We start from the raw sequence: 25,513 nt of genomic DNA, 5'->3' as shown, positions 1-25,513 counted from the left end.
GGACACTTCAGGATAAGGGCAAATATTTCTGACCAACTATGGCTAATACTGAGATAACGTCCTTTGGAAAGACTTCAAACTTCCAACACTACATAACTTAAAATACGGCCTTAGAACAAAGACTGCATTTTGAAAGAGATTTGCTTTTACCTTTCTTCATTTCCTTGTCTTTCAGACTATTGTTCTACAGGAATGTTCTACAACTAATTAAAAAAAAAAAAAACAAAAAACACTCATCCAAACTTTAAAAGACTACTTTTTAAACAAAAGTAAATGTATATAATGCTGTAATGCCTATCCTCCTTCTCCTGGTATAGAAAAGGATGGAGATACAATTTATGGAAATAAAAGTGTGTATACACATCCCCAATATATACTTATAAATTTTTGCAGCACAGCTGCCAGCTAAGCTTCTAAAACAGTAAAAATTAAGATTTCTAACATTATTAACACTCCTGAGCAAAACAAGCAAATGTTATTCTCTGTTCCTTCACAGATCTTTCATTGAACAGGAAAAAGGTTCAGAAGCCTTAAAAGTTGCCTGTATGAATAACTGTCATGTCTTGTTTTGTTTTTTAAAAATAAATACTGGTTTCTATGGGGAGTCACATCTGTTGGGTAGCAGACAGTAACAATACAATAGACAGTGTAGGGATTCCATCATCACCTCTCCAAACGTAACACCTATAAGCGGACAAATCAGGAAGAAAATCTATTGCTCCTTCCCTCCCTAAGCTCATTTTCCACAGACAAAAGCAGCAACAAGTATGACAAGCACAGGCACATTCACATGCCAACTTCAATCGCACCAGCATGAGTAACAGTACCAGCAGGAGCGTGACAACACAAGCCCTCTGCATACCTTAGAAAGTCCATCATTTCACCAGTCCAGCACAATTACATAGCTTGCGCTGGTGTTCAGCAAAATTTCTCCTCTCTTATTCAACCAGGTGCCATTCCTGTATGTGTTTATACACAGATGTATGTACGTACACATTTAGAGTCACAGGATCATAGCACAGTTCACCTTGGCAGGGACCTCAGGAGGTCATCTAGTCCAACCGCCCGCTCAGAAGCTCCAAATAAGAAACACTATAGCACAACTTTTGCCGGCATATCTGCAGTAGTTGCATCAAGTGTTCAGCCAATACGGCTTATATAAGCATCTTTTTTTTTATTCTGATAAACACAGCTACACAGCACTGTCTTGGCTGCATTCTGCTACAAGACCAACTGGGTGACTTACCTTACCACCTCTGACCCTTTCACATGCCCGTTCTCCAAATTCTACATTCTTCCTTTGAAACCAAGTTAAAGGACACTGAATATCTAACTTCCAAGATTACACAGATATCTAGTGACATACACCAAATTATAAGAAAAAATATCTATGCTGGACTGCTTTGGGATTTGTTAATGCAAGACTGCTCTTTTACAGAAACACATCTTCTAAGAACATTCATTAATGAATTTCATTAAAGGGTAGTGAGTACAACTGTATGAAAACTTCAAAGAATCTTGGACAGAGACTGAGCTAATGTCTGTTTCTAACAAAATCAAAATCAGTATCTTCTAGGACTCCTAAAGCAAATAATTTACCATAATATTGTGATATTTCTAAGTAGCCCGTCAATTTGAGAATATATAGCCTGTTGTCTTAACAGTATTTCTAAAACCTGACACGGAAATGCTGTTACACTATCTGGATTTTCAAATGTTTCCCATGCTTTATTTGGAACAGACGTCCCCTTAAAATTGTAGCAGTACTACAGAACAGCTCACCTACAACAGGAGACATTACTGAAATACACATTAGATAAAGATGCAATAATTAACTCAAAATATTTTATAAAAGGTTGGCAAGAGAAGACTAGAGTGTTTAACTCGTATGTTTTTCAAGTATCCACCCTAACACATACTGGTATCTTTGGAATCCATCAGAATTACTGTGTGTTTAAAAGACTGTCATTTCAAGCAATTGCTCACTAAAATAAAAACCCGATCTTCACAGCCAGGGAGAAGTCAAAGGTAAACTACAAGGAAAAGACCTATCTGACAGAAAGTTTGAGGAAAAGAAGGAGGTTATGTTATGGCCAGACATTTAAAGCCAAACCAAATCCAAAACCAACCCACCACCAAAAAACCACCCCTGTTAATTTGTTGTGCAGCCCCATAGTTATATTAGCCTTAAAATACCGTATCAGAAATGTATGCCAACTGTGTTGCTGAAGCAAGCATGCACTGTACCATTTCTCTTAAATCCCACTGTCTGAATTATGGCTAACAATAAAATTAAATAGCAATTATGAGGCTTAGTTTATTATCTGCAAAATCTCCAAGATACGTTTTATTGTCTTAAGAATGAATACCTGAAAAACAAAGAGTAAAAAAAAAAAAAAAAAAAAGACACTTGAAAGTCAATAAAAGAAAAATAGATTAAAAGTTAAGACATTTCAGCTATCCTCAGCATTTATCTGACTCGTACAAAATACTGCATCTGGGTTTAACACACTGAAATCACAGGTAATCAGTCCATTCATAGACATTTATGTGCCCTCAAATAATAAAGTACCTCTAAGTTTTTCAGAACCCCCAAAAAATTGAAATTAGGAGGTAATAAGACTGGTAAACCTGACAGGCTACAGAAGTTCTTACAGTATTATCTTAACCAACAGATACATTCTTCTTAATTGAATCTCTTCCCATACACTATCTACATGTAGTTTCACATATGTTTATATATATATATATATATATAAAAATACCATGCAAATTCTATTATGTAAAAATATATATTCACATACATTATACATATATTTCCATATTATACCCGCATAAGGAAATTTTACCTCTTTACAATAAAGCCACCACAGGTAGCGATTGCTTTTAATTCCTGGAGCTCCTCCCCACCTCCTCCCGCCAATTTTATTTTAAAACCCTACTACAAATGAAGTTACTCACACAAACAGTGCCGTAGGCATGTGTGTGTATATACATAAAAATTTAAATAGTTTGAAATTAATGAAGGCACAGGTGCAGAGCCATTACTACTTACAAAGAATCAGAAAAAAATGAACCTGCAGACTTTCAAAACAAAGGTGGAACCTGCAGACTTTTTTTCCTCTATCTTGTACACATACTCTTGCTTCTCAGTGACTTTTGCATGTAACTAAACTCTGATGCTACTCTACAGTTCTATTCAAGACTAAAATATCAGGATAGCAGATACTTATATTTACTGGAACTGTATCATACATATTGAAGAAAAAATATTTTAACAATAAGACAATTTTGTTTTATAAAGTATCAAATTTCTAAATTTTCAAACTTTTCTACATGGTAGGAAGCAACAGTTGGAGCTTTGCTGTCCTAAACGGGACCAGACCTCTGCTATGTCTTTCACAGAACATCTCCCTTATCTGACAAGGCCAAGACTCATTGCCATTTTTAGTGAGAGCCTGGAGAACTTCAACATAAAACAAAAGCAAAAATAAGCAAGCAAAAAACCCATGTGGCTTTGTTTTCATCAAGTCAGCCATAAGGCAAGCTGCCTGAAAATTCATATGACTAGCAAAACTTTAAAATCAGCTTTCAGTCCCACCCATTCCCACATTTTTAAGGAAAGAATCACCTTCATCATCAAATTATCTCTGGCCTGTGGCAGATGTAAGCTGCCAATTGCCATGTTATGCCGAACATGGAAACCACTGAACTCACTTCCTCTATTCTTAGCCATTCTTTCACTTTGGTAACACAACATGAAGCAGCTCAGGAAACAGCATAAATAAGCAAAAAGAAAGAATAACACATCTCCCAAAGATTAGCTCTTTGACACAGGCAATTAAAAAAAATTTACACCAATTATTTACAAAGATTATTCTGCATTGACAAAAGGAAACACAGAGAAATTTCTCATGCCAGTGAGAGTCCCACTTAGCTTCAATTCTATGTATCAATACCTTTTAACCACCTAGAACCTTTTAAAAAAAAATCCTCAAACCACTGCGTACAGCTGCATATCCTTCAGTTTGTTCACATATCTGAGGAGCATGGCCTACTAAAGAGTCAGAAGGAGGAGGGCACAAATTATGTGGCTAGCTCTTTACTATAATTTGAAAAAGACTTAAGTGACTCAATGCTCTATAGCTGGGAAGTATGGACATCCTTAGATTGAGACAGAAGTCAGTTCAAGAAATCAACAGGTTCTGGTATGCCACTGTGTTAAAACTCTGTTCTGCATTTATTAGAGTTCAACAACCTGATCTCTCAAAACAAATATAATCTCATTTGTTGAACAGTGCAGGACAAGTGACTGCTCAATGGGTAATTAACTCACCTCAATGAACTAACTGCCTGTACACCCGAATTAGAAGATAGAGCACTATCATAATTTCTCATTGCTGAAGAACATTTGTCATCTTTCCATTTTATGAACTGCTTTTGTAAGCCACATCTAATAGGAATATGGAAAAATAACCATTTATGGGCTGCAGCCTACTTTTAGCAGTATGCCCTTCCTTTAAGCAAGCAGCCTGCTTATCAGCACACAAACATTTTTTTTTGTCACACCCATTTAAAGGAACAACTACGTCACAACTCTGACAGCAATAAACTATATCATGACAGCATTTGGACCATTTCCCTAATATTTAGAGGCTCAGTATGTACAGCTAAATGGCAACTGCTACATAAATTTTACAGGCCTCCTCACTGCTCTAAGAGGCCATTTTAGCATTTTTTTTTCTGTGCAAGCTAGAACATGATACACAGATTTTCCTCCTATAAACGAGATTAAAGTCCTACTAAAATCCAGATAGAACAAAAATAGCAACAAAATCCAGCTTTTTAACTTGCCCTTTTATAAACTAGAAAGCAGCAACAAGACCTCAAGTTTAACACACACTTAAGTATTTTTGTTAAGTCTCTCTACTGAAGCAGTAATTACTTATTTTCAAGCTAAACAAAAATAAAGCAAGGCAGAAAAACGCTGCTGGAAAAAGGATGGCTCCAAAACACAATGTGTGTTAAAGAGCAGGCCACAAGTTTATTTACCACAGATAACTTCCCAGGCATAATCACTGCCTGCAATGAACCCCAAGTGGGAACCCACGTTTAGAGGGTATCACACCATTCCTTTAGCTTTGGTAATGACCATTTTGACAAAGGAAGACAAACACACCAGTCTACTAGAATCCCAGATTTCTGTTCTCTCCCCAGGGCTAGACGACCACAAGCTTGAAAGCTGTACTCTCCCCTTGAATAGTGGCCCTTGATCATATCAATCAGACTGGACCTGAAGCTACAAGAAGCACACAATGAAAAACCAGAAATACAACTCCAAAATGAGCTACAAAGGAAGCAAGAAACCTACCCTGCCAGAACCAACCTGCCCATTTCGGGGAAACCCCTTTTTCAATTACTTTGCAGCTCATTCATACCATGGCAAAGCATCTCATTACATAAAAGGCGAGGGGAAGGGGGAGGGGAGGAAGAGAAACACCCTGAAAAAAAAAAAAAAAAAAATCAGATTCTTCTTGCCAACTAGGCTGGAATAAAGCTCTACAGGAATGTAAAAATGTTCTTGCTATGACCAGCTGCCAGATGACACCTTCCTAGGTGAGAGATCAACAGCAAGATCACCTTGCTCCACTCATAATTCTCTGTCTGTTTTTAATTGATTTACATCAGTAGAAATTCAATCTTCTTCATTCAGTGTTTTACATTTAGGCACTTTACAACACTCATGGTCATTTCAAGCTGTACAGTGTTTTCATTATTCTGCATTCAGCTCCCAACACAGAAGCCGGCATTGAAATACTACTTGACATCTAGCAAAGCAGAGACACCCTCTGATACCTCCAGTCAACATAATTCAAACATTTAGAACATGTAACAGTACCCAGTTGAAAGGAAAGCCTGCAAAAGATCGGGGAGCAGGGGGGGAACAGAAAAACAACCCACATTCTTCAGGACTGAACAGATGGTTCTTGACTTCTGGTTCATGAAAACAGTGAAGCCACCCTGGGCTCTTAGGCTCCTCCTTTCACAGCTCAAGTGTGAAACCTGCAGATAACTAACATTTCTCATTCCTTGTTCTCCTCCATCAACGCATATAGAATTCACACAGATCCAAGACAGATCACACCACAAAGCTTTTGCAGATATGCTGCCTCAATCAAGACCATTCAAATAGAGATTTTGGCAAGACAAACTCAGCTTCATACTTCTAAGCGTCAACCACACAGTTCTTCAAAGCTTTCTTCAGAAAGAAAGATCTCAGCTGAAGCCATGGGTTTTTTTCCAAGCTACGGACCTAATCAACATAGCCTATCTCTGAAAAAATATACAAGATATGAGGAAGAATGAGACCAGCAAGCTACCGTAACCTTGTCAGTCCCTTTATTAATAGTTTCTCTAAGTTCTTTTTGCCGGATTTATTTGGCTAGCAATCTCTCTGGCAGAACGGATTTCAGTGAATACCACTAGATGGGCAGTCGCTCCTTCAGAACTAAGGAGTGTGCTCAGTGATCCTCATCTAATCAGCAGAACAGACTTGTTCTAGAGCTGCTAGAAGTTTAAATTTAAAGAACAAATAGCAGTTGTTTAAACAGAGTAAAAACTGGTGAGGCAGTATTAGGAAGGAATTTGATTTTCAATTATTACAAATTAGAACAAAATAGCAGGATTCGGAACAGTGGCTCCTGACATGATAGATACGTCACCAATTCTTTACTTCTGCAAAGACAACACACATGTAGCCACCAATCACAGCATGTCAAAAGATTATTTGTTACGGAGGAATTTCAAAACCAACTTTGTACTGTTCATCCCCAACCCCACCTTCCCCAACTCCCATCCCTGAACTCTTCAAGTGTCTGTTAATTATTAAACTCAGTCTCTAAGAATAAATGAAAGACAAAACAATAGCCTCTTATCACTTTTCAGAGTTCATGACTCTTTTTTAAATCTAAAGGTAATCACCAAAGAGCAAACAAGTGGTACTTTTACTAACAGGTTTAAAATTAGTCCTTTCACTTTTGGAGCTGACTGAAAACAACGAAAACTGAGGATAATACGCTTGCCTATCTTTACTAAGATATCTGTTTCACAGGTCTCATACAACAAATACTGCTGCAGAGGCACATTCTGCCATATACAATCTTCATTGTGTGCTACAAAGTTACTATATATAAAGAAACAATCCTCCCCTCAAAATAAGCATCTAAATAATTGTTTCTTTTTTTAACAACACATTGCAATATATTACTGAGCTACTACTTACCATATAGTCTCGTTTTTGAGGAAAAGGAGAAAAGAAAAAGAAAACTTTCATCAGGACTTCTAAAGCATGACAATAAGACCCTGGAGTTCAAAAACAGCCAGTGTGAATCTTTTCAATGTTAAATTCAACAGAAAAAAAAAAAAAAACAAAAACCAACAGTACAGAATAAAGTAACAATTACATATTTTTAAAAGTTAAAAGTCTGGTTTCAGGTGTAACGTTTTTTTCCTTTTGAGGGAAATTATCCTCTGCCCAAAACTGAGAGTATACGACGTTACAGAAGAGCAGAGAGATCAAGGTGAGATGAGTTGAGTTTGTTTTACGTGCTCTCTGCAGCTTCAGCAGATTTGCCTCTGAATTCCAGGTCAGTGCACTTAATGCGCATATAAAACTGTAAAATCTGCACAAAAAGTACTAGTAAAAGACTGCTGTGGATTTTTTCTTCTAAGTCTGATAAAAGCATCTGCTGAATTACAGCTGATTATACCTACACAGCTTCTATGTATCAAACACTTTCAGAGCTTGCCCTATCCTCCTCCTTTGGTAACAGTAAGGCAGTACAAGTATGACTGAGCCCTACTTTTCTTTGTCATCAGAGCAACTTATCACAATATACAAGATGGAAGAACCAAGTTCAGCTAACAAAGCCTGAGCTGAGTTAGCAGACTACTATTAGGTATGATACAACTTGTATATCAAGCACGACAAGGAAAGGAACAATTGCAGTGCTGAATTCCACAAATATTTTGATGCATATCCGCTTCAAGCAGCAAAGAGACATGCTCTCCACAGGTCTTAAACACTAACTTCCTGCAGCTTGCCAGCACTGTGGCTCAAAGTACAAATCAAGGAACTGATATTGGACAAGGTATTAATCATCAAAACACTCGAGTCCATCCTAGCTCAATCATGAGAAATTCCTGGTTTCTAGACACTGAGAAACTCTCCCGGTGTTCTGCAAGCGCTAGACTTTCCAGTCACATCTCTACATAATAAAAGTATAAAGCCTTTTCAAACTCGCCTTACAAGCATCTGGACACAGCTTAGTTCCTAGGAGAGGCATAAATTAACAAATCCTTGAATGGATCCTTCTTCAAAGTTTTAGGTTCCTGTAATGCCCATCCTCCAAACATTTAAGCATTTGACAGTAACAGACTGCTTGCTCTTAACAGAAGTCATATTCTTGTAACTAGAATGACACACTTCCAGACTACTTCTAGGCACCACACAAAGAGCCCATTGCTACAGGTGCACTTATTTAAGAGAAAATTTGTTGCTTTCTTGGTCTATGAAAAAGACCACTTCCAAAACTAAATGATACCTCTCCCTTCACTTTTTTACACCCATGCAATAACTAGAGGTTAACTGATCCTCCTCTGAGCATCCTGCAGGGAGGGACTCTCCAGCTGCCAGGCTCAGGTTGTTCAGCAAGCAGCGCCCTACAGCCAGTCTGCTAAGCGGCAGCGCAGAGCAAAGCTCACCTTCACATCCAAGTTTGTATTTAATCGAGCAATCCTTCAATTGTGAATCAGAGTACACCGGCTGACAGGTCACATGCTTCTGGCTACCCTGCTTTTAGAGGAAGTTAGACTCTTTATTGCAAGAGAGTCTGAATGCCAATAAAAACAGATGGAGATCAGGTCTAAACAACCTTTCTGGCTGTATTCGACTACTGCCATACAGGATCAGGAAATATCAACAAAGCCATGAGAAAGGAAACAAAAGTGTTTAGATGAGTAGGACAGCAGAGAGAAAGAGAAAGCAAGCCCCAAACCAGGTTCCAAAGACACACATACTGACAAGTAGGAACACAAATGAGAAGAATCAACTTTTCCATCAGTTAATGAACAAGTATTTCACAGACTTAAGGTTCTGCACAACAAATAAGAATATGAAAAAAGAAAGTTTATACATAAAAGCATCTATTACTTGAGTGATGCTCCATTGCAGAAGTTCACAGACTAGTTTGGAAATTTAGGATGCTGACAGACAGCAAAACTTACTCACTGTCCACCTTAGAAGAGAGTCTAAGTTAACAATTTCCAGTCTCTTTTATTTGTAATGAACTTTTGGGTACTGTATGAGACACTGCCAGTAACATAAGTTTATCAGAAATGCATCATACTGAAATGACTGACATACTTCAAACTTTCTGATCACTTTAAACAAATGTAACCCTCTGAGCTACACGTCCTGCCTGCTAAGCAAGAGAAAAGCAGTATTGCAGGACCACTAACGAGGGGTCCAACACCTTCACTCCAGCTCTGTTTTCAGTACAGGTCCCAGAGTGGTAAAAGACACAGCTCTAACATCTCTCTTACAAGGCATATCCAGAAATGCTCTGCACGAGCTCAACAGGATTCCTTGAAGATACTGCCACTGGACAAGCTTCTCACTGCGAGATCTCAAAGCATTGCAAACTAAGAACTAGTTCGAATATTTTTATCCCAAGGAACAAAGTTACAGTGACATTACTGAAATTAAAAAAATAAAAAAATAAAAAAAATAAAAAAATCAAACCTGACATTCAAACTCATTGCAAACCACACTTCATGCACCAGGACACCTTAATTGTGCTCACACAGCTCCATCAACCTTTTTCTTCTTCCTGTCATCTTGGATTCTGTATAAAATGTCATAATTTGGGGTATCCTGCTCAGCTTCAGAGCGCTCATTTTATACTTTCACCAACTACTTTGATCTTATTGAATGGGCTTAGAAGCTTGGCAGCTGGGTAAGTTAACGTACAATTGGATCAAGTGAGCTTTTCCAAAGGAGTGAGGAAAATGCACATGTTAAGGAAGTTGTTTGCACAGGCAAGAATTGTTAGGTACAAAATTTGGTTTTGTTAGGGACACAAGACAGGTTAAACAGAACGCAATCACTACATAAACAAATGGTTCTGTAACTACTCATAAGGGCAACAGATAATACTACCTCTGGGTCTTCCACTGTTTCCAGGGTACTGGAAGTCAGACTCTGAGTTCACCAAAATAACTCTATGTGACTTTCTGTCATTTTCCATGGTTTTTTTTTTTTTTTTTTAAGGGAACTTGACTCTTCATAAGATTAAAGATCTTAAAACAGTCAAAAAAGCTTCTGTTATACTTTGGTGATAAACCATCAAAGCCTTCTTTTTGGAGAATGGAAACTATATAATACATAATTTCCTGATTTTTGTTGACACTTTTTTTACGTGTAATGAAATGGGAGGGAAAGTATAAAATTACAATAAAACTGAAAACTTCAAATTTGTAACACATTCTCTGGCAAACTCTGTTTCCAACTATTACATTCAATAAAATGCTTCCCTCAACACAGACTACAAAACAAGGGGTTTGACATCACAGGCACTTTCCCACAGTGATAGTTTTAACGTAACTATTAGATCTTCTTCCATTACAGAAGAACTTGTTTATTCCTTCTTCAATCGATCACCATGCATTTTATTTCACACTGAGCAGGAGCAGGGACACTTATCACCACTTGGATGATTGTGACTGAATAGTTCAGATAGGTTAAAAAAACCAAAATAAGCAACCCTTACACCTCAGACTACCACAGTCCTCTAGAACACGTTGGAGGGCTTTTTTTAATTAAAAAAACCTGTATTATGACTCTTCCAAAAGAAGAGCGAGTACAATAATTTAGGACCAAATTCTACTTCTTTGTATTCTAAGACTTTCAGGACTTGTGTAATAGTCTTAATACAAAAAAAATTACCACGGGAAAAATGTATTTTAATTCCATGCAGCTGTACATATCTAACAGTTTTAAAAAAATGCTTTACACATACAAGTATAAGTGAAGGAGTCTGGGTTAAACTAACAATACCAGTGGAACTAAGTATGCTATTACATAAAGTTTATTGGTATAACAATGGAAAACAGGATCTTAAATAATTTCAAGGTCCTTTTGTGATGACAGGGCAGCTACGGAAAACAGGACAGCAATACATCAAGCAGATGTAAAAAGAAGAAATTTACAAACTTGGATTTTGAAATAGAAATCTCCCAAATACAAACACACCAAAAAACCCAGAGGATATAGATAAAGAAACTCAGGCTAAAGCCTCTAAATCTTTTATCACAAAATTTCTTCAGGACGTACCAGTGCAACAGTAACCCTGACATATTAATAGAACAAGGAGGCTGAGAAAGCATGGCTCATGTCCTGTTACATCAACAGAAAGTCAGTGGAAAACCAAAATTTAACTGATTTCAGAAAGCTTGCAAATTATTAGAAATCAGAAAGGTAAACCAAATCTTAGTAACAACCAAAATTAATAGATAAATACTGTTTATAGATCAATTCTACATGTTCTGAAAGTGATGAAGATACCCGACCAAGAGAAATTTTAACCTTCTGTTCTAAAACCTCCTGAACTCTTTACATGCCTCGCATACATAGAGATGTATCATAAAGGTTTCTAAGCTGGTTGAACGGAAAAACATCCAATATCATACAGGCATGACTACCCTAGAAATTAAGAGAAAGCTCAAAACACTGACAAGGCTGCCAGTGTCTGACAAGCAAAAATCAACAGCACTGAAGCGAGTTTGGTTCTCAGCTCCTTTACATTTCATGAAGATCTCTAACCAAACTTGTATTAGATGGTCCAGCAGAGCGAGAATGAAGAGTCAGAAGAACTGCACCTTGCCTACGAAAATCAGTAACGTATGAGCTTGTTTTCTAAGCAGATACCACCAACACAGAGAAATGACACTAGGCCTCATCTCCCGCGGAAGAGAGGTGTAAGTTTCTGACAGATGACGGCTCCCCACAGCAAGCTGGCCGCCGTGCTGTTTCACCGCCGGACCTCGCCTTTACCACCTTCCCATTAACAGCGAGGTCCTCGGAGAAGCTGCGCTCCAGGCCCGGCGCCAAGCGCGGGCTGGTGGGGAAGTCCTGCAGGAGGTACGCTTGCCAGCCAGCCTGATATGTCATTTACAGCACACCCACACACCCTGCGATTAACTCCGTTTCGTCTTTAATCAGTTTTTAGAAGCTCTTACGTGCTCCTGGACGCAGCGCGGCCGGCCTCGAACAAAGAGGGAAGGGCGGGAGGGGAAGCCCTTCGCCTCACGGGGCCTGGCTGCAGGTACGCGGCCCGCCCCGGGCACGCTGAGGGTGCGGGGCGCCTCCAGGGCCTCCCGTTACCCCAGAGCACCCCCTCCTCCTTCCCTCGCTCAGTGAGGGCTCCGGCCCGCGCTCCTCCCTAGGCCCAGCGAGGCCTTTTCGCGGCCGGGCCGCACCGCCCGCCCCGCTTCACCCACCCGCGGTCCCCCCTGGACCCGTCGCCCCAGCGGCGGCCTCCGCCCGGTGGGTCCGCAAGCGCCGCTTCCGGAGCCGAGGCCAAGCCCGAGCCCGTCGCCTCCATTTTGGGGCCGGCGCGGCGCGGAACTCACCTGCATGCCGGGCACTTGCACCGCCACGGGCGAGTGGGCCATGGCGGGCTGCGGCGGCCGGGCGCCGCCCGCTGCTCCCCTCTGTCGGCCTCCCTGCTCCTGGGCGGCGGCGGCGGGGCCTGGAAGGACAAAGCGGCGGGGAGGCGGCTTTAGCGCGGGCCGCGCTCCCTCCTTCCCTCCCCGCGGCCCGCCCTGCACGGCAGCCCCCGCCCGCCGCCGGCTCACCTCGCGGCCGCGGGGCTGGGGCCGGGGCCGAGCTGCGCGACGCGGGTGGGAAGCGGGGGTCCCTAGCGCCGCTCTCCCATGCCCGCCGGGCTCCTAGCAGCGGCCCTGCCGGCTGGCGCCGCTCGCCCTGCCCATGCCCCCCTCCCCGGTCCTGGCGCAGGGGGCGGCTGCTCGGGGCCCCCCGGAGAGGCGCGCGGGGTGGCGGCTCTCGGCACGGCCGGGGCTGGGCTCAGAGCGCCATGTCGGGAAGCGGCGGCGGCTGCTTCTTCCGTCTCAGCTCCGGCCTCACGGGGCGGAGCCGCCGCCGCTACCGCCGCCGCCGCCGCACGGTCCCCGGCGTCAGCTGCCCCCGCCTCCTCGACCGCCCCGGGCAGCGCGCGCCGGGTGGGTAGCGGCTGGGGGACGGAGGGAGGGGCGGCGGCGGCGGCCCCCTCAGCGCCGGCCCGGGCCCGGCTCACAGGGACGGGGCTGCCCGCGACGTTGCGCGGTGCCGTGGGTCCCTCGGGCACTGTCACCCCGGGCAGGGCCCCTGAGCACCGTGTCACACCGGCCTGTGCCCCTCAGGCGCTGTCACCAGGTCCTGTCCTCCCACACACAGTCACAGCGCCTGTGCCCCCAGACACACGGCCCCCGCCCCGTATACCCCCAAGCACCCTTCTCACCACTGCACCCTGGGCTCCTGCACCCCAGACACACGTAGTTGCGAATTTGAGTGGATATTTAACGAGCTTTATTTGCTTTTCTGACGCAAAGAGGGGATGTCTTCTGTCTCAGGGGTGCTCCTGGCAGCCAGCCTTGGCGAAGGTGGTGTGGCCAGTCCGGGGGCGTTCAGCTCTTGGTTTGGGGTGGTTGGTTTTCTTGCCTTCCTGAGAGGATTGCCCACCCAGGCCCACTCTCCGCCAGCCCCATCCCAGTGGCCCTGGGACCCTCCCAATGTGTTCTTCCCTGGTGGGGCGGGCTGCCTCTCACGTTCTGCCAGGTCCTGGAGAGGAGAACATAACGGTGGGTTTGGGTAACACTTCTCCCATTTGTATATGAATCACCTATTCGTGTGTGAGTCACACGAATCAAAGTCACACACATCAAAGTTTTGCCACTTTCTCAAGCAGAGCTAAAAATGACATCTTTTGTGACACTCGTCTTCCCCTCACCCCTCTGAGCAAGAATGTAGAAATCACATGGGCCTGTCACAAATATCCTCATGGGCATGGGAGGACTTCTCTCAGATTCACAGGTTTATGGGTCTGAAAGCCACAAAAACGTAAGGTAAGCTGGAGATGTTGGATTGCTGGCCTTACGGGAGCTATCCTGTTCAGAGGGTGGGTCCCTTCTGAAAGGATTTGACGCAAGGCAGTCTCCCTCCCTTACGACTCGGAGAAATATTGCACTGTGGCAAGGAAAACAAAACACCTCTGTTTAAGGTGAGGTTGTGTTGAAACAGGCTAAAGCCAAGAATTTCAAAGTTAGGCAGTCTTTCCATCCTTAACTCACTGTGGTTTGAACCGAAAAACAAACTCACAGTGATGTTAGTTAAGGACAGGCTTGTGGCTCATGCTGGAATATTTTTTTTTCCGACTTGCCAGTTTGTTAAGCCTTTACTGTTATTAAAATATTTACTTTCTTCTGCACCTTTTAAAAAATAACATGACTTTTAAAGGCTTCTACGTGATAGTTACATGTCTATGTTACCTAGGAGCCTATAAGGGCTTCATTTTGACATGTGGAATATTTAAGGCAAGTATTTGCTGAAAGTTTGTACCATATTTTTAAATTAAAAAATGTTTTTGATAGGAATTTCTACTGACACAAAGCTTTTTTTAATTATGTACAGTGGTTCAGTAAATAGATGAATGAACATCCACTCATGGAGCTTCTGAATCCTGCCCGGTTCATTCTGCTCAAACATACTTAAAGCACTTCTCCTCTTACTTTTTAATGATCTTTAGAATATGACCCTTGAAAAAAAATGCTGATAAATGAAATACAAGGATTTTTGTTTCATGCTTTTAATGCATCACCGTCCCTCTGTTCCTCTTTTGGCTCTAAGGCTCTGCTTTTCTTTTTCTATCCTTTTGTTACCTTGATTTTTCTCCCCAGGATCCCACTAACAGGTTATCTCAGCCTTGTCTGGATTTCACAGTCTCCCTCACATATTTCCTCTTGAAGGCACCTATTTACTTTGTATCAGAGAGAGTGCTAATTGCCAGTCCATGCTTCCTGTTTTGAGGCCATATACTGAGATTTTTGGCTTTCTATGCATTTCTGACTTGCATGCAGCTTAATATCACATGAAAGGGACTGTAACCAATTTATGTAATAGAGTAAGCGCTATCCCAATTGCTATGCATGTGACAAGGTGTTCTCCTCCGTAATGAGATCTGTGGTTATCTCCCACCCATGGCAGATTGACCAAGAGAACTGCAGCAACAACACAAAGCCAAACGTTCAGCAGAAAGGCAGCACTTTTTTGTGCCGTACTCGCTCAGAAAGGCTTGGGATGATACGGTGAGCGAAGCCAGGGAGGAATATCTGTCAGGGGATCTTAAGTAATCAGCTGGTCACATAATGACTGAATCATCGAGCCAGGCTGTGAAGTGAGGTAGGCTGGCAGCATAACATCTAAGAAAAGGGTTGTAATATTGTATGACACTCTGTAATTAGCAAGTTCTAATTTGTGCATTAAGAAAGTCAGATGGTCAGTTGCTGATATTGCCGTATGAAAGACCTTCCCTGTCCCCTCCCAGTCCGCCCTGTAAATACCAGTTGCTGCTCTTTTCCAAGACTTAAAATGTGTCTATAATTCACTTAGAACAGCTCACGGGGCCTCACAGTAGTGATGTGACCCAAGACAGACCTTCTACTGTTTCATGCATTTAACTACTATTTTTGTGTTGCTGGTGTGAAAATATAATTATTTTTACATTGGAAGACTGCAGGGAGCTAGTAAAAACACTAGGCTCTTTGAGAGTGCATGCACCGTGTTAGCTGGTTTAGACCTACCACAAAAAATGGTAGAAATTTCTCTCAAACTTCCAAACATAAATGAATAAAATGTAATTACTTACACTGCTAAATAGAAAAGTACTGCATCTTATAGCTGTGGACGCCTCAGAGTGATTTGCTGAGGTGAGGGAGGTAGTGGGTGTCTGATCTGGTTCCAGCAGAGCTGATGCAAACTCACCATTGGGAAAGACCCCATCAGAGTCACGCATTTGTCTAGGAAATGCAATGCCTTGTTTCTATGTATCAGGGTGGATCTGGGTATTTTAAACTCTCATGCCTTTGCAAAGTTCAGCCAGCTGGTGCAGTGTTGACCCGGGCTCATGGATCAGCGCAGGATCCCATGTGGTGCATTTAGAGGTGACTCCACAATTCTCCTCCTTTGCCTTTGTCTCGGTATAAGCAGCCCAGCTAATGGGTCATCACACAAAAGTGGAATACAGCATCCCAAACTGGTAACATTCAATGCCTTTCATGTTTTTACGTTTGAAACACTCTGACAAAGATGTTGTGGAGGTTAAAGTTGACTGGGATGGAGAAAAAGGGCTGCATATTTATTTTATTAATGAGAAGACCAGAGATGTAAAAGGAAAAAAATGAAAATGTTTTTTTCAAGGATATAATTTATCCGTTCTTCAACATAAATCAGTCTCTGATTAATGAACATTAGGGAAGTCACTTTGTCATAAAGGCAACTTATTCAGCATCTGCAGAATTTCCAGCACTGCCGCTAGAAACTGCTGATACTAACATTGGAGATAGAGGTAGCTCTTGTCAATCCCATATTACAATTTTGATATTTCTCTATTCAGTTAATTGTTTAAAATTATAAAGCCTTGCAGTTGAACTAGAACCAGTACCACAGTACATCCACTTCTGCCCACCACTTTCCTTTCCACACCCTGTATCCACCCTCTTTGCCTCTCCTCATTCTTCCGCTCCTGCAGCATCCGACCTTCCCTGCTGCCCGTGCGACCCAGCATGGCTGTTGCAGCCCGAGTGCAGGACATGAAGCAGAGGTTCCCCTTGTTCCCAGCACAGTGACAGCAGCCCCATGCCACAAGGAGAACTGGCTGGCAAAAGCCTTCTCCAGCCCTGGGTTCCCCCAGAGGAGCCAGCTCAGTCATTCTGCAGGACAGCGGGTACAAGGAGCTCCTTCAGCACGAATGGTTTATTTAGAGAATTCGGCTGCCAAAATCTGCCAGTGTCAACTAAGGGTTCATAAACGGAGATTTTCATATAATATAGCCAACTTGTGTTTTTTTCTCCAGGAGAAAACAATGGCACATCCTTGACACAAAAATGATGATTCCATGTCCTCCCTATTTCTTAGCAGGGCAAAATGATACATCTTCCTGCAATCTTCTTCTTAGAAATGGCTGAACTATTTTTTAATTGACGCTTCCTGTACTTTTAAGGAAAATTGTTAGGCTGAGGTAAATGCCTAGAATGGAAAAGGTGGGTGAGGGATGCTGGTTCACCATCTCTTTCAATGCAAGGACTGAGGGTCATTAAATCAAACAAGCAGGTGCCAAGTTCAAAACAAACAGAAGTTTGTTTTGAAGGCAATTCTTCACACAAGGTATATTTATGCTGGCAAACTCCTTGCTAGAGGCCAGAAGTGACCAGACAATTTAATGGAAAAAAAAAAAAGAAAAAACAACATTGAGAAATACTATTTATAAAAACCTGCACCTCTGGTTGAGGAAGTATGTGAGCTGCAAACCCCTGCAGGTGAGTGCAAACGTTGCCCCTGCTCACTCCATTCTCACGCGTTTCCCTAAGCCCCTGCGGCTGGCTCCAGCCAGCGATGAGCTGCTGTGGTAGACGGGCTTTGTCCTGGCATGATCGGCCTGTTCCCATGTTGAAGTTTCAACTGGGAGCATCAACATTTGGCCAAGCCTTACCCAGCTGAGACGGGAGGAACTGTCCTGTGACAGTAGGCAAAACTACTTGCTAACAGGACAAGAAGACTTGGTACCCATGGTACCAGATGAGTCTGTAGCACAGTTTCATTTCTTTCCTGGGAGTTCTTCATTGACGTAATCTTTAATTTACCATAACAAGAAAAAGGTTCAGTAAGTTGTCTTATGCAACTAAGCTAATAGTGAGTGTGTATCGTATCGGTGTGGCGAATGGTGAATCACTATGTGACTAAGGATTATGATAAATCGAATGGACTGTTCACAAGTTCAAGGGCAAACTTTCCACCTCCAGCACAAGAAGATCCTTGAACTGGTGAACTTTTTATTTCAGTATAGTATTTGGATTAAAGCAGCCAGTCTTCTGTAGGGTAGTCCTGTGCTTCCAAGATTGCAACATCAGTGAGATGAGCTTAGTGTTGTGTTTCCAATCTCTTTGTTATAAATACACTCTACTTACACTTCCATCTGTAAAATAAACCAAACACACACACACGTATATATATTTATAGATAATTATATCCAATTCAGTAGTTTAACATCACAGAACATTGACCTTCTCAAATGAATGTTCTCATGTATTGTCCTCCCTGCTTGCAAATATATTTTATTATTTTAAATAACTCTTCCTTGCTCTAATTTCCCCCTTAGCAGGAAACCAAAATTTCAGCAAAGCTCACGCTCTTGGAATACCAAAAATAGTTTGGCCACAACAGTGGAAGGGGTGAAGGAAGTGAGTGAGAGGCCCCGCCAGTGGGCAAACAAAACACCAGCCCCATCAGCACAGTGTCTTTGCATAGCCGGTACAAACTTTTTTTTTTTTTTTTTTGGTGAAATACATACAGTATTTATAGAATTTTAAAAAATTCCATATAAGGGAACAGCTACAAGAAGCTGGTTCTGGTGGAATTCCTATACTAACAAAGCATTGGCTCCAAAGGGGGGAGAGGCTGATAGCCCCGGGCAGGGTGCTTGTGGGGGCAGGCTGCTCTTAGCACCCACTTCTGCCAGCACCAAGAAAAGGGTGGGGAGAAAGAAAGAGACAAGAGGGGTTAAAAGAGAGACAAACAAAGGAAAAGAAAGATACATTTTTTAAAAGATTCCCACAGAAAGACCAGGGAGGGAATTAAATGAAAGGGGAAAGGAAAAGGGAAAAAAATAAATTCAGGGAGAAGTGGTATCTCTTCTCAGTAGTTCTCACCTGGAATTACTGTCCTAAAGAAAGGGATCCCCATACCTTTTCTACCACATCTTCAACATTTTTTCGTGCCTGGCTTCTCTTGCTCTCAAGAAGAGGGTGGTCTCATCAGCTCAGCCCCCAGCCATGCTAGTCCAGGCCTGCAGCAAGGCAGTGATGATTTGATGAAGGCAACTGGGAGGAAAAGAAGAGAAAAATGAAGTGCTGGGAGCACTACCTGTGAGCAGGAGACTGCTTTTCCCCAGCCATGCCAGGCTTTCTGCACCAAAACAGAGCCACACAAACACGTGTATGTGTGCACACACACATATGCATGTGCACAGACACATGCACGCACACGCACACCCATTTTTCAGCCGGTCTCCCCAGAGCCTTAGCCATCCCTCCTGAGAGGCCAGGACCATCATCTCGCTTTGTGCTGCTCTGCCACATGCCTCCCTCTCAACCCCGTTCCCCTCCGCACTGGCTGCAGCGACAACGCCTGCCTGTTGGGCCCTGACAGCGCTTGGCTCCCGGGAAGAAGCATTCACACACGATGGCAGCTCGAGAGAAAAGTTTGAAAAGGAATCAAAGCCATCTCTGTTGAAATAAACATCTGCTCTGCGTTCAGTATCGTGGCAACAGGGCTCACAAAATGCACGGGCAGCCCTCCAAGGGCTCCTGGCACATCACAGCTATCAGTACCTGCTGAAAACAGGCTGGCGGAGAGGTCACGGCATGGTAGGGAGCACAGACGGGGACGCTGAGAAGATAAAACTTTGGTCAAAACTAGAAATAAATTCATAGTTCCCTTGGAGGAATACGGCTTAGAAATCCACCACCCCTGCAGCGATGCTGGCAGATAGGAAGAGACAGCAGCATCGTGGGTCCTTCCATGTGGCTGGGGCACGTGCTCATCACCACAGCCCATGGACGGTTTCTTGCCAGTTGCCCCAGTGAAGCAGGAGGAAGAAAGCAGTGGGATGCGGTTGTGGAGAAGCACTTGCCCCTGGAGCCCGTGCAAGGGGAGATGTGTGTCTGGTGGTGCTCAGTTAACATGCAGTTCCTTGAGGAGCTGCCAGGGTAGGCAGAGACCCATTGTCTACAGCTTCTGCAAGGCCAAACTGGGATATTAAATACAAGCATCTCTACTCTCTGTTTCTAGCTTTGTATTTCCGTGTCCCTGCAGAGGCAGCACTGTGACGTAACGGCGAGCCGAGTCCGAATGAGGCAGTGAGCTCTAACCATTGGGACGGTATTGCTGTCACAGCCAGCACACCCGAGTGCTGTATTTGTCGTGTATACCCTTTACTATCAATGACGATGCCTTAACAGGAGAAGGACCATAGCTCGGCTCACAGAGACCCACCTGAGCCTCCAGCTGGAACTTCATAACAATGGCAACGAGTCTTTTCAATGAGTGAATTGGATGTGATTGAGCCAGGAATCAATGGGAAGGGACAGCCTGATACTATCACTGTTACTGAGCTCCTTCTCAGAGCAGAAATGCACATGAAATACAGGAATCCGATACCTTCCTGGGAGAAGGAACAGAGAAATTTTTGTCTCCAGTCCAATTTACCCAAATTCCTCCCAGAGCATTAAGTGACAAACACTGAGAGCTTCAAAAGGAAATTGCTGTTTGCATAAAAGACATTCCAAGTTGAGTTGGTTGTTAAAAGGGAACTTGAGCAAGAAGAGGGAATGGAACAAATCTCTTGGAAAAATGTCCCAAACCCACTGGATTGTGGGAAATGAGGCCCAACATCTGTGTCCCAGTTGGGCTGTCACTTGATGAGAACAGCAAGCGCCTGGCTTTGGGTGTGCTGCTAGACATCACAGAGGGTGGCTCCTGTGTAGAGAAAATCAGAAGATGCTCAAGACTTCAAAAAGGACAGTAAGAGGGAAAAAGAGGGGACTAAGAAGCTGAGGTGAGGACAGTTTAGAGTTTTGCTAGTCTCACGGCAAGACAGAGTAAAAGGATAACAGAAATGAAAAGGAAACACAGGGTTACCAGAAAATCCTGCTAGGTTTTCATCTCCATGTGAATGTGTGTAGGGTGATCTGGAAACTTTCCTGCCTTCACAATTGTTGCTTCCCGGAAATGAACCCTCAAGCAACACTGCAAACCAACCCAGCTGCCAGTACATTGCAACTAGCTGGGGGGCAAACAGGGTGACGACAGGGTTGACGATTCTCAGTCCCAGTTCTGCAATCTGACTGGTACAAACAGAACCTGGTAGGTAAAATATAACTCCATGCCAGGGCCAGGGTCTCTTTGGGTGAATGGGTGATGCCAAGGCACCAGCGTGGTGAGCTGCCTGCATCTAAGTGAGTTCAGTGACAGAGGCTGCAGCAAGTAAGGGAAATTTCCAGTACAGCTCTGTGTGTACGGAGTGATTTTTCTGCCAACTGGGAGCAACTGAAGAGCAGATGACTCATAAGTCCACATCTCTCCTGGTTGCTTTGGGAGCTCTCCTCTATCTGATCCAACTGCTACATACACTTATCCCTTGTGCTGACGAGGAAGTCAGACATAAATAAGTGGATCAAGGCCAGCAAGGCTTCTGGTGAGACGGTAAATGCCATGATGGTGACAGTGTGACCCATGTGCTGCATCTATAAAGTACACAGCGGTTGGTGTGTCCTTCGTGCGGGCTAGTGCTTGACCACCCTTGCATCCAGGAAAGTGGCTAAATAATGGTGAGACTTAGATAAGTACCACCTTCCACCAGCAGATGTTGAGCAGCACACTCAGTCTGGGAAACTGCCACTACAAAGGTTAAAGTAAGGGGAGGGTATGAGTGAGAAAGGGAAGAAGGGAAGAGGAAGCATCGCAGACCCTATTACCATTCACTGCAAATGAGCTGCTGAATACATGGGCCATTGGTTCCCTCTTTCTCCATGTGTGAATGAGGAATGATAGCAAAATAACCTACCTACCAGCAGAGCAAAAGCATCCCCGGAGATGTGTCAAGAGTGCCTGACCTTCCTGCTATGTTTGGAGAGGCTGCCACAGGGCGAAATGTTTACTAGACTGACTCAGATACTAATGGGAGTCAGGGGATAAGTGGGAGAAGAGGGAAACAAAGAAGTCAGTGCAGCAGAGGAGAGCTGAACTTTCATAAGAGGGAAGTGAGGAAAGCTTGTTTATGAGCTGCTTTGCCAGGAAGTCCTGTGACTAACCTTATTTCACACACCCATTTTATGGACCAAAAATGTATTTATGGCATGCAGGACCAATGCAGAACAAAGCTGTGAAAAGGTGGGCTTGTTCTTCCTCTGTAAGGTTATAGCAAACTCCCTGACAGCTCTCCTGCGACCAGAGCAGCCCACCAGAGCAAGGCTTTGCCTTTGCAGCTGAGACTGTCGCGCGGGCGCCTGGGAGCAGATTTTGTAACCCCTGGGAGGAAACAAACCCAGCAGAGCTGTGTGTTCTTGCGAAAAGAACTGTTCTTTTTGCAATTTGAAGAAAGAAAATTTGACGTGCTGTAGTTTTGCGCTGTGTCGGTTTGATTGTCCCGTGCAGCACAACAGGGCATCTCTTCCTTTTCTGTTCCCCCTCTCCTGCACCTGCCCCCTCCTCTTTGCACTCAAAGGAAACTTATGGACCACATGGGAAATGTAAAGGATTGCACAGGGGCCTTCTCGAGCGGAACTTTCCACTTTCTGCCCGTAGCACAATGTGGACAGAAGACCAGAGGTGATTTGGGAGTTTGTGCAAGCCAAACAGGATGGACGTGAAGCACAGCGTCACCTGGAAAAGCCTGTGTTCATGGCAGGGCAAGTCAAGGAAGATGCTGACAGACTGAAAAAATCAGGGAAGGACAAGAGGGAAGGCTCAAGGGCAGCAGTGCCAATGCAGGAAGATTATAACAAAATAATGCTTGGCTTGGTTAAACATCAACTCACAGATAAGAGGAACAAGCCAGTCTCCTGAAAGGGTTTGCACAAGTCAAAAAGATGAACTGTTCCGGCTAGGCCATATAGGCATGTGTAACAAAACCAAATAAACACATAAATTAAGTTATTTTTTCAGAAGCAGGTGAAATAACAGCAAAAATGTCGCAGTGGCAGGAGGTACTAGCCTGGGCTGTGGAGCCCAGTGAGCGGAACGAGGTGCGTGTGGGATCTCAGCTTCATCGCTGCTCTCCGCCCACGCTGCCTGCACCCATGCCACTGATGTGGGGACAAGAGACTGGTGGTGGTGCTGCTGGGCAGGGTGAGCAGACACCGCCTAATGTCTTCCCTGCCCCACATCCTGCTGCCAAGGAGGGGAAGCTCTTCAAAGAACTAACCCTCCCCCATCAGCTCCTGGGGGAAGATAGGTCACGGATCTGCCAGTGTAAGGTCAGAAAGGACAAGTAATGTACCCAGGCTGACCTAACATGGTGCCAAACCACGGAGGTTTATGCTTCAGCTGCTTTCCACAGACTTTCCTCAGCCCATGAGCAGCTCGGGGCAGCAACAAGCCCTGAGAAACAGGCCCAGCCATCAAATATTTGGTCTGATGCCCCCACGGATTAGGTAGGTCCCACCTGGCCAGCTTATTGTCCTCAGTGTCTTCTCTGGCACATCTTCCCATGCTGCAGTTTGGTGGTTTATGGCTGCTCTGATGGATGAATTGATGGCTTGTCCCTGTGAAAATGCCAGCCTAATTACCAGAGTTGGAACTGCCTGCTGTTGGCAAGGTCACACCATCAGCTATGTTTTCATCTGTAGTGCTGTTCTTTTACTTCTCCCTGCTGTGGTGGGCAAAGAGGGTGGAAACCTCCTTTTCTCCAGTGGAGGGCTGTAGAGGGAGTGGGGACACAGCCAGCAGCAGTGGATCAGCCCCCGGCAGAGACGCACAGCATGGCACAGTCCCACAGGAGCTGTGGGTTTGCACTCACCAGGACACAGGGATTCTTCATGCCAAGTCCCAGTGGCACCTGTGCCCATAACCCTCCCACCCCTCCTGCTCCCAGCACAGGCAGTGTCACCAGAAATTCATCACATCAGGGCTAGACAGACACAGAAGCCTTGCTGTACAGTTGCATTCACCTCCCAGGTAATTATAGCTGGAGTAGATTGAAGCCTCTCGTGGTGCTTCCCTGTCTGGCGTGGCATGTTTTGGTGGGCAGGTAAGGGCCTGTCAGCATATCCCACTTCCCACTCCCTCCCTGTCCCCCCCATGGCTCTGCACAGCCCTGACCATCCAGGGCTGCCACACTGCAGCAGGGACCGTGCTGAACCTCACCTGCGTCTCCAGCGCTTCCCCTGGGTTTCCCCAGCACTCTGCACGGTGGTTTCCATAAGTGGTTTCTGTAGGTGGTTTCTGCAGGTGCTTTGCTCTGCTCCAGAGGTGCCTGTATAGGTGGATCCTGTTTAACCCACTTTGATTAACATGCTTCTGCTATCAGCTCTAGCACCTTCCCTCCCTCCATCCGTGGTGTGCCCATGCTGGTATTTCTGTGGCATGCAAGTGCCTGAATTTTGGAGCAATTCGTGCCAGCTGGATATCACTGCTGGTACTATATCAAAATGAAACACCAAATCTTTCACACGAATTTTCAAGTATCTGTATGCATAGCCTTCAGCCCCTGCTTTCCATTGCTGCAAGAAGCACCCTGATGCATCTTACAGCACTGCTTCCTCAGCCTTCCAGTTTTGTCCCACTTGTTCCCCCAGCCTGGGCTTTTTTCCTGGGGAGGGACCTGAAGAGTGGGCCATGGCACAGAAAGACCCTGTGTGGTTCCCTGGGGTCCAACATAGGTGACACTTTGCCCTGGACTGTCTTTTGAGACGTGCCTCCACGGGTGGCTGGCTCAGACCTGGGTGCATGTCTCTGGCCCATGCCAATGTGGAGGGCTACGGCTTCCTTCCCTGCAGGGCTCCCTGCAACTCCCTGGGCATTAAGGAGAAGGGGACCCTTGCAAGGAGCTCTCTGCAACCTGCTTCTATTTTCTCACTCCAGCAAGATGGCAGGGATGGGGGAGTAGTTTGAGCTCAGCATGCCCCTCCTCCCCCAAGATTCTACTCTGTCTCCAACCTAGGAAAGGAAAACACAGCCTGGCAGCATGCTCAGCCCAGCAGCCTGCAGTAGGACCAGGGTCAGAGTCAGATCTTATCAGGTCAGGTAAGGTGGAGATGGGAGCCTCCCTGTGCGAGCCAGCCCCCAACTAGGAGACTGAATCCAATTGACACCTGCTTTTCTCATTACAAAAGGCACTCTGAAGAACAGTGACATGTCCCTGCAAAGGTCCTATTCCCTGGAAAGCCATTCCACACCAGCCCTTTCCACCCAAAAGTGCCCACTCTCCTCTGCTTTGGGGGATAAGGGAAAAAAACAGAAGGCAAGCAGCAACCTGTGTCCTTCCCCAGCATTAACTCTCACCTCTCAAAGAGACAGCAAGCATCTGGTGAAGCAAGGCCTCTCCCCCAGTTTTTTGGTAGATATTTATCACATAACACCAACACCTGCACCAGCACTGCCTTTGAAGCTGATTTGTTTAGGAAA

General features: G+C 44.3%; 1 protein-coding gene across 1 annotated transcript in view; it reads right to left on the bottom strand.

Moving 5' to 3' along the window:
- Positions 1-13,185, bottom strand: part of STK26 (serine/threonine kinase 26) — a 32,983-nt gene extending 19,798 nt beyond the window's left edge. Inside the window, exons 1-2 of the mRNA XM_086756173.1 lie at positions 12,916-13,185; positions 12,691-12,809 (exon numbers count right to left, since the gene is read on the bottom strand). Coding sequence (XP_086612299.1) covers positions 12,691-12,732 — 42 coding nt within the window. The 5' untranslated portion in view covers positions 12,733-12,809; positions 12,916-13,185. The remainder of the gene's footprint in view (positions 1-12,690; positions 12,810-12,915) is intronic.
- Between the last annotated feature and the right edge of the window lie 12,328 nt (positions 13,186-25,513).

The sequence above is a fragment of the Chlamydotis macqueenii genome, chromosome 11, assembly GCF_036417535.1.
Source record: "Chlamydotis macqueenii isolate bChlMac1 chromosome 11, bChlMac1.mat, whole genome shotgun sequence".
Taxonomy (NCBI): Eukaryota; Metazoa; Chordata; class Aves; order Otidiformes; family Otididae; genus Chlamydotis; species Chlamydotis macqueenii.
This window is presented reverse-complemented; position numbering and strand designations above follow the sequence as displayed.